This window comes from Penaeus monodon, chromosome 3 (assembly GCF_015228065.2).
Source record: "Penaeus monodon isolate SGIC_2016 chromosome 3, NSTDA_Pmon_1, whole genome shotgun sequence".
Taxonomy (NCBI): domain Eukaryota; kingdom Metazoa; phylum Arthropoda; class Malacostraca; order Decapoda; family Penaeidae; genus Penaeus; species Penaeus monodon.
The window spans coordinates 25,451,429-25,461,428 of record NC_051388.1 but is presented as its reverse complement, the minus strand read 5'-3'; the positions used below and the strand labels follow the sequence as shown (position 1 = coordinate 25,461,428).

The 10,000-nt window shown below is 34.1% G+C and overlaps 1 protein-coding gene and 1 long non-coding RNA gene across 2 annotated transcripts in view; one reads left to right on the top strand and one right to left on the bottom strand.

The window, feature by feature from the left end:
• The window catches only part of LOC119593834, a 4,305-nt gene extending 1,108 nt beyond the window's left edge, over nucleotides 1-3,197 (top strand). Inside the window, exons 2-3 of the long non-coding RNA XR_005230564.1 lie at nucleotides 1,039-1,233; nucleotides 1,735-3,197. This is a non-coding gene — a long non-coding RNA (uncharacterized LOC119593834). The remainder of the gene's footprint in view (nucleotides 1-1,038; nucleotides 1,234-1,734) is intronic.
• Nucleotides 3,198-7,646: 4,449 nt separating this feature from the next.
• LOC119585737 lies at nucleotides 7,647-8,267 on the bottom strand. Its single transcript, XM_037934434.1, has one exon. The coding sequence runs from the start codon at nucleotides 8,265-8,267 to the stop codon at nucleotides 7,770-7,772; it is 498 nt and encodes a 165-aa protein (XP_037790362.1). The 3' UTR covers nucleotides 7,647-7,769.
• Nucleotides 8,268-10,000: the final 1,733 nt, after the last annotated feature.

Below are 10,000 nucleotides of genomic sequence, written 5' to 3'. Positions count from 1 at the left end.
GTGTGAGAGTGAGAGAGTGAGTGAGAGAGTGAGTGTGAGAGTGTGAGAGGTGAGAGAGTGTGTGAAAATTGAGAGTGTGTGAGAGTGAGAGAGTGTGTGAGAGTGAGAGAGTGTGTGAGAGTGAGAGAGTGTGTGAGAGTGAGAGAGTGTGTGAGAGTGAGAGTGAAAAAGAGTGTGTGAGAGTGAGAGTTGTGAGAGGGGCGAGAGTGTGGAGTGAGAGAGTGTGTGAGAGTGAGAGTGGGTGTTGAGTGTGTGTGTGATTGTGAGTGTGATTGTTAGTGTGAGTGTGATTGTGGGGTGTGAGTGTGAGAGAGAGAGGGAGTGTGTGTGTGTGTGTGTGGGGTGTGTGTGTGTGTCTTGTGTCTGGGGTCTGTCTGTGTCTGTGTGTCTGTATGTGTCTGTGTCTGTGTGTGAGAGGGTGGGGAGAGTAGCAAGTGTACATATGTGTGTGGGAGTGTGTGTGTGTGTGCACGCACGTGAAACTAGTAACTACTGCAGTAACCAGTAACTGCATTGGTGAGGCAGGCAAACTTTTCATAGGAAACCATCTTGTCAGAAGAACATACAAAGACCCCTTATTCTTGTATGCACTAGTTACAAAGGATATTCATCTAGTATGTACCCCCCATAAAAATGATTGTATATACACCTCCTAACAATATGAAACTCCTACAGTGTTGTTTGGCAGGGCAGTGGAAAATTGTACTGCAGGGTTAGGGAGGTGCCAAGGGTATGTTTTGTAAGCTGAATTGCTAATGCTAAACAGAGTAATAGGCTGGACACCAGGCCTTCCTGGGGTGGTGTTTCTACACCCATGGCTAAGAGTGTATCTTTCAGCAGTTATTCTCCTAGATCTACCATTTACATGCACATCAAATAGAATTATAGATAGTTATGTTGATTTGTTTAAACAAATCTAAAATGTTTTGCATAATAGAAATTACTGGCACTTATTATTCTGCTGATCTCTTATCGGAAAGTTGCATTTTGAACTCATTTGTATGATATTATCAATAAAAATTATCATTATTCCCACAGATCAACAAATATGCATTCTCTGGTGGAAGAGATACAATTGAGGAGCACCGGGAAAAAGGAGGTGACTGTGAGGTAGATGTGTCATACATGTACCTAACCTTCTTCTTAGAAGATGATGAAAAGTTAGAGGAGATTCGCCAACAGTATTCCACAGGCAATATGCTCACAGGAGAGCTAAAGGCTGAGCTTATTAAGGTCTGTATATCATAACAATATATATGTGTATATTGTTGTATTTTCAGGTGTCTGATAGAGCAGTCCATTTGCTTGTGCATAATTGGTACCTTTCCTGGAAATATTAGAGTCTTGTTTCTGCAGGCAGTAGATGTGCTTTATCAAAAAGATAAATTTATGGTAAAAATATTCATAGACTAGGTGTTTAATGTAAAGATTTCAGATATTCAGGTATTCAGTAATGTGTAAGTGCTCAAGAATTTATTTTTCCAGAAAGTTTTAAAGAATTTGTCTTTATTACATTGTTGGTGTCCTTTGTTGAAAATTGTTCACTTCTGTAAATCTCAGCAGCAACCAAGATATAAGGCTTCCACTATATAATGGTTATCTTGGTGCTACTGAACTGCTCTTTGAAACTTTTTACTAAAGATGTGAAACTTGGGAAGAAACTGGAATGAAACTGAGATTCATGTTTTGCTGTATCTGCCTTCTCTCTTTACAAGTGTGTCTTTTCTCTAACAGATTCTCCAGGCATTGGTTGCAGAACATCAAGCCCGAAGAAAAGAAGTGACTGAAGATCTTGTTAAAGAATACATGAAACCCCGGCCTTTAAATTTCTGATGGTGTAGACTTGTGCTAGTTTGGCAATTATCAGCAGTTTTATATTGTTCTGTCCATTAAGTGGTAATGTGAAGTCCAGGTGGTTAGGCAGAGACAAGAGTAGTTGAAAATTAATTTGTATTATTAATTATCTTTCAGCTCATATTAGAAAGAAATTTTATTTTGTTTTGTTTACAGACTGTTATGTATTGTAATATGATAATATAAGACAGTTTGTAATTCCGCATAATTGTCAAATCTGAATACCATATGAAATAAAAAGGCAATTACTTTTTTTTTTTTTTTTATTCCTTTCAAAATTTCTTTTATCATCTTGAAGATTTTTTTTTCATATTTCATGTATTTAGCACTTGTTAAGCTTCACATGGCATCTAAACTTATGATTGCAGATTGTGTAAAATATACAAATAAAAGATTCTAAATCTAGGTTTTGTATAACTTTGTTGATACTGCACTGTGCTAAATCATATTGTTTGACATTAGAAGAATAAGTATTTAAACTAAATATAAAGTTTAGATTTACATTATGTTTGATAATGCATCACAATCAGTTACATATGATTTTGTTAAAGCATTGTTTTCAGGTATTACCAAGGTATTTAAGGTATTACCAAGACCATACAAAGAAAGATCATTCATCCAAATCTGTTGTAAAAGCACCATACATGATCTATTCTGTTTATTCGTATTTGATAATTGGGTGCAACAAATCTTGGCTGGTGTTGCTGTATGCAAACAGGTGAAGAATGTGGGTTTAGGAGGAATAGGGAGTCATTTTGGTCACCATGAAAAGAGAGGCATTAGCTTAAATAATGGCTTGCTGCAAGGGAGCTGTGGTCTTGTAGCATTCAGGCTGCTTTAAATATCCTAGCCTGTTTCTCAATGCCATTCATTGGCATACTGTAAGAAATTACATTCATAAGGATAAATCTAAAATATATGTTGATATTTCTTAATTCTCAAAAAGAGGTACAAAATTGTAAATAATAATTAACTGGGAAAAGGAGATAAAAAAAAATTATGGCAGCATAGCAGCTTATTTCCTGGTCCCCCTTGCTTACTGCAAAGGGCACTAATGTTCTCTGCACTACAAGCAAATGGTGCGAGTTTTGAGTCTTTCTTTGAGTGGTCTTTGCTGTTATTTGTATACCTTTGTTAAGTAGTTTTTATTTGATCACTACCCTTTATCTAATTTATGCAATTAATGAATCCAATATATCAAATTTTACAGTAATTCAGTATTAGCTGCTGGTTTCTGCCTTCTCTCCACTTGTGGACTGTGTAAGGGCGCCTCATAATTTAAAAAGGTGAATGTTTGACTTTATAGTTATTTATGACTTTGTAGTACAAACATCAGTCTTTTACTGAGTGTTTTATTTCATATCCTTTTGGAAAAGATGTGCTTAATTCAGGTAGTCAAGAAAATGGCATTTAGTTTGTGTTCACACTGGTATACCCTTGAAACCAACCACACAATTTTGATGGATTATACATGGAAGTGTAGCTGAATGTCTTAATCTAAGACTAACTAAACTAAAAATGCTATATGAAGCAATAAATGTGGCTCTCAGGACACAACAGCCTCTCCTTGCCCAGCAACAGAGCTTAACAATGCTTGCAGATAAACAGAATTTTGATCACTAAAGCACTTCCAGAGGAGTGTCTTAATGTGTTTTTAAGAAAGAGGGATGGCAGGGGAATACAGTGGTATGCATAACTCAAAAAAGCACCTCAAATGCAGTGGAATTTTTATTTAATTTTTGAAGATATTTATATCCTGAATATTTAAGTCCGCATTTGTATGGTTGTTATGATAATGAAGAAAAGAAAAGAGATAAGAGATGAGAAGAGAGGAGAGGAAGGAAGGGGGGAGGGAGTGTTCTAGTCAGATTATTAAATCCAGATTATTAACCCTTTCCTGTCGGGTAGTACTCATAGTGGCCCGGGCCTCGCTGCCGGGGCTTATATCGTCACCCTAGCATGCGTGACCGCTCATGCCCAATACCAGCATCCCTTGCCTTTTCTTCGTAATACTAAGAGCCTATGTTGTATTTTCAAAATTATTATTTTCCAAGGTCTCTATTTGCCATATTTCCTGATAAATCAAGACTTTAGGATAGTTGATCATTATTCACTCTATAGTCTGAATAAAATAAGCAGTGGGTGGCATCATGGAGTTGAAACCGTGGGTTTTGTTGCATTTTTTTTTTTTGCAAAATTTTAAATAATTATTCAAAGTTTATATTATCACTTCCATATATATATACTTTTATGTTCAGTGTTTTTATAAATACATGACTTTTTTTTTTTTCTTTTTTTTTTCAAAAATACATATTGGTATTTTCACGTGGTTTTACATATCACTTCGTGAATACTATATAATATCTCTGGCCAATGTAGTGGATTACCGACATAATTTTTATTACATTAACCCTGGAAGCCCGAGAAGCCTTTATGAAATGCATAGTACAGGAAAAAATGAGAAAAAGTGTTAAAAACTACTTAATCACATTTCAGTGGCAAAAAAATATTATTTGCCGTAATTGTAAAAAAAACAAAAAACCTCATGACATGGCCATACATACACCACGGCATATACGTACATGCCCCCGGCAGATAGTCGAGACATGCCATGGCATGTACGTACATGCCACCCGTCGGCAAAGGGTTAAATCCCTATATATTGAAAGGAAAATAAAAGTGCTTGCAGTAAACAGAAATATGTAAATGGAAAAACAACAACAAAAATATGCTTTATGCATGCAAGTTTTATAAATAGAAGAGTTCAAATACATGCAGAAATGTGGGGATATTATATTATTATTATAATAATTATTATTATTATTGTTATTATTATTATTATTATTATTATTATTATTTTATCATTTTATGAACACTGATTTAATACAGAGATAAGAAAGCTCACAGCTTTTAAAAGAATATGAATTATGTTTTCCTTTTTACTCATTTTCATTTCTTAAAATGCAGAAATATTTAACTACTTATTAAATATAATTTAAAAGCTTACTTCCAGTAAGCTCCTATAAAACAACACTTAAGCAGATTCATTGAACTGATTTCTCTTAAAATGAAAATGTTTAAAATGCTGAATTATATCCTAGTATAGTATAAGCCTAGTGGCACATAATCTTGACAGGTATTTCTCATTCTGAGTAAAAACATTCTAGGCAAATAATTCACTCTTATAAATTATTACCCAGTATCAGTAGGACGGTGTCATATCTCATTTACACTACAGTTACTTCTAAGAAAATGAAATAATATGATGTATGTTATATTACATTTTCCTGTATTTCATTTATGATTATTAGTTAAATAAGTGGACAAATAATGAAAAGGAATAAAAGGGCAATTAACCAATTTTTTTATACATTTGCAAATTCCAGATTAACAAAACGAAAATAAACTGTGATCTTATTTTCATTTCACCTTTTCTTGAATTGGCAGGAAAAAATGGTGTTTTTACTAATGCTTTGAATATCGCTGTTGTTATTTTTATTATAGACCATGTTTACTATAATATTATAGACATAAGTATCAGCGATATCATAAGAAATGTAAATATTTTTGAAAATCAAGGAAAGGGAAAAAGTCCCAGACAGGCAGTACTCGTAATTTTACTCATTGTGACTTAGTATAAATGTAGCCATTTATGTGTAAAAAAAATTAATAAAGTAAACTCAGTGGGGATGGCATGCATATACATACCATGCCCATTGGCATTGGGTACATGCACTGTCTGCTGTAGTTTTTGTCATTTTGCTTACATATAGATTGCCCTCACAAGTTAAGTTTCTAGGCCTACCTGACCTCCCCTTCCTTGATTTTTGTGGAGAAGAGGAGAGAGAGAGAGAGAAGAGAGAAGAGAGAGAGAGAGAGAGGGGAGAGAGGGGAGGGAGAGAGAGAGAGAGAGATGAGAAAAGAGAGAGGGGAGAAAGAGAGAGAAAGAGGGGAGAGAGAAAGAGAGAGAGAGAGAGGGGAGAGATAGAGAGAGAGAAAGAAAAAAGAGAGAGAAAAAAAAAATCTGATACTATTTTGTTATCATCACTTAGTACACTGACTAATCACTTCTGGTGCTATCCATGTATGAATGAAACTATGAACTAAAATCTCAGTAGAAAGCCATGTATACAGTATATGCCCTACTGGTGACAATCGATAATATGTGGTCTTATGGCTAATGTGGTTCCTAATATTTCCTAGCTTTTCATTACAAGGCCACAATAAAAGTACTATTTATGTATCAAGTTGATGATATTTTAACAATACTTTAGATTCTGCATCTGGAGGTATTTGCCTAAAGTAGGATGATTATTTATAAATGTTCATATTATTAATGTCTTTCTTTGTCTACTCAAGTTCCTAGCCACAATTAAGTAATAAATTTTATTGTGTGCAGTACTCAAGTTCACCACCTTTTCAGGAAATACAATTTCTTACAAAAGAGGATCAGATGAACATGGGAGTTTTTCAAGACTAAAGTTGTACCCTTTCTGGTATTTTAAAAGCATGGCTCAAGTTGATGTATATGTTAAGCTGCTGTATAGATGCCCTCATCTGTTTAACAGAATCCCTAGTATTGACTGCTACAGAATGTACTCTATCCATTTTCAAAAAAAGGTGGTATTGCTTTAATACCCTAAGCTTATTCTTTATCATAAGGAGAGTCTCCATACTCTAAAATTCATACCATATTCATAAATATGTAAGTAGGGCAGGTATAATATGAGCACTTTCATTTTACTAACATCTGCTTGCATTCTGACTGTTACAATTCCTGATCATGAGAAGGCATTTTCCTTGCATAATCAACCGTCAAATCTTTCTTCATAATTAAGAAAGAAAAGGTAAAAGATTTAAACTTTTTAAAAATGCTTAGAGGTAATTAAGTATATAACAAATGTTAAAATGTGAATTAGATCCATCTCACTTCCAATTCACCAAAATCGTGCCCACATGAAATGAATATATAAAATATAAACTGGAAGTTGAAAGTTGTGTGGAATAACGGGTATTGGGGTGGATTTTAAGGTAAAAAAAAGAAGTTTAAAAGAAAGTTTTTTTCCATTTTATTACAGTTAGGCATGCTATTACTATAAATCTAAAGTATTGCACTGAAAATCATAGAAATACAAAATAGGTAACATTTCAAGTTTAAATATATATGTCTATACCTGTGTGTTTTGCCTGTGTTTTTTTTTGTTTCTCTCTCTATATTACACACACAAATGCATGCTAGGTATAATTAAGTAAAGGCATAAATTAATAGCATAAAAAATAACTATTTAACCTACAGGTAGCAAGTTCAATTTCTTTAAAGCCATCATAACATGATCTACAAGGGGTTCTTGTATTTTTCTATAATATTGTCCCTCATTGTGTAAACCAAAAAATTACTCTTACACTTGCTATACAACTCTCGTGGACAACGTTCTTTATAGTGGTTCATCTGCACAACCGAAGTATTCAAAAACAAGATTCCCTTTCACTCTGGAATAGAGGCCCTCTAGGGTATAATGATTAAATATAGTTAAAAGATTTGTTTGTTGATATGAAGCTCTTGACCGAGTGCCCTCGGATACTGAAATTTGCCGCTGCGAGTCTTGTAGTGCAACATGTGGAAATTCCTTGGAACGTCAGGGTCCCATGTGGCATTGTAAACATCTAGAAAATAGGCGTTTTGAGCTGAGAAAGAAGCATATCTTTCCAAGTCTTTGGGATGATCTTGCTTGTAATTCCTGAACATTTCTGACCATGTGTAAGTTTTGACAGGTAAAAATACCTCATCTACATCAAGAGGAACTATGTATTCATACAAATACATGTTTCTATATAAACAATCATTATATGGTACAATTTCATTTCTCCTCTTCTGCCACACATCTCTCTTCAAGTACAGAGAACGTAATTGAGGTTCATTGGGCTGGTCTCCTGGCAGTGTTAGAATGTAAGACAACCACTTTCCCTTGTTTCGTATAGTAATTCAACACTTTATCTATATTTGGATGGACTGAGTATTTATAAAAGAAAACTTTTTCTGCACCCAATATGAAAAGAAGTTCTAGCCATTCTATTAGTCTATGTGATATATCTTTTCTGAAGTCCATCCCTTTTACACATACAGCATACTTGCCTTTCTTTTTTAACTGATTCTTCAAAATGCCCTCTCTGTGAATGGGTACCATGGTCGTTACATTATTACAGGGTTGTGCAGAAAGTGAGACATAATCTGGATAGGCACCACCTTTTCGCACTCCTTCTGGAATGGGGCAAGTGAAGAGGTATGTGTGATACAGGTCAGGAGCTGGATGACTATTCCACTGCTGCACCCAAATCTCTGATGTATCTGCTTTCAAGACAACAGGATCATTCTGCTGCTTATACCAGAGACTACAATAATAACGTTTTCCCATCTATCTTCCCCATTGACATGCCTATTACCCTCACATAATGGTAAGGTACTCTATCATACACAAATCTTGAGTCATAGTAAGCACTGTACAAATATATCTTACTGTCTTGGACTTCCTGCCAGTAGAAGTTGCTCCAGAGAATGTGCACTTGCCTGTGTTGCAAGCGAGAGCAGTTATACATCTTCAGTGTCAAGAAATGTGACTCCACAGATGAACCTACCAACACTGGGTAATCGCTTGTCTTCCTCACCCCCAAAAAATGAACGCACTGTTTGTTGGTACTATTGAACTCAGAAGGAAGACATAACATAGCAGGGTAATGGCAGTGACTGTTACTGCTAAAACCATGCACAGCAGGAGGAACCTCATGTTTAAAACGTGTGAGTGTTCAGCCATCCAATGTCATAAATTTCATGTGATGATACAGTCATGTTTTCATTATCCGATGTTTATGTTATTTAGCATCATGTGATGGATGACTGAAGTGTAGGTTCTGCTGATCTGCTTTTACTTGTCACTGAAAAATAAGCACAAATCATTCTGATGTACTGTACTTATGGTCATGATTTCAAAACTGGAAGCCATATAATATAACACGAAGAAGTACACATTTAAATGTATAAAAAAACAATGACAGATTACATACAAAAACATACAAAAAAAAAAAAAAAGTAAATAATGTGATATTTTGGCTTTACCTTTGAAAAAAAAAAATAAAATAAAATAAATGAAATGGGGTAGGCTATCAATTTTTATCTGTAAGTATGTATAGACACAAAAATCAGATGCTCTTAGAAAACAACTTTCCTCAAAACCATCAACATCTAAAGACATACAAATATTAGCTAATCATCCAAGGTATTCAGTCTGGAAGTTTAAGTAGCATAAATAAATATAAAACATGATGGAAAAAAGGACGCCTCAAATAACTGTTGTCAATATAACACATACTATTTCCTATTACAAAATATTTCAAACTTTGCATAGAAATGAAAAATAAAAGAAACTGAAATGTATATTAAAGGGCAATGACTTTAACATTTCTGAATTAAAGACATATATGAAAATATTGTTAAAAAGAAGAAATACAGGTATATAATCTTGGTATTAATCTCTTGCCTCTGGTTACAAATTAATTTACATATCAATTATTAATTATAGCATTAACACATTAAAAAAAAGACAAAATATACCTAAAAAGCATATAAATGCATGTATATGTACATGTATATGTGTGTGTGTGTATGTATATATATGTGTAATAATATATATATATATATATATATATATATATATATATATATATATATATATACATACATGTATATATATGTAAACACACACACACACACACACAAACACACACACACACACACACATACACACACACACCCCACACACACACACACACACACACACACACACACACACACACCACACACACACAACACAACACACACATACATAGACACACACACACACACAAACATATATATATATATATACATATATATTATATATATATATATATATAATATATATATATATATACATGTTTGTGTGTGTCTATGTGTGTGTGTGTGTGCGTGTGTGTGTGTCTATGTGTGTGTGTGTGTGTGTGTGTGTGTGTGTGTGTGTGTGTGTGTGTGTGTGTGTGTGTGTGTTTTGTGTGTGTGGTGTGTGTGTGTGTGTGTGTGTGTGTGTGTGTGGTGTGTGTGTGTGTTTTTTTTGTA

What these genes read in the sequence shown, in the direction of transcription:
- LOC119585737 (XM_037934434.1), bottom strand. Translation starts at nt 8,267, where the DNA reads ATGGGAAAACGTTATTATTGTAGTCTCTGGTATAAGCAGCAGAATGAT.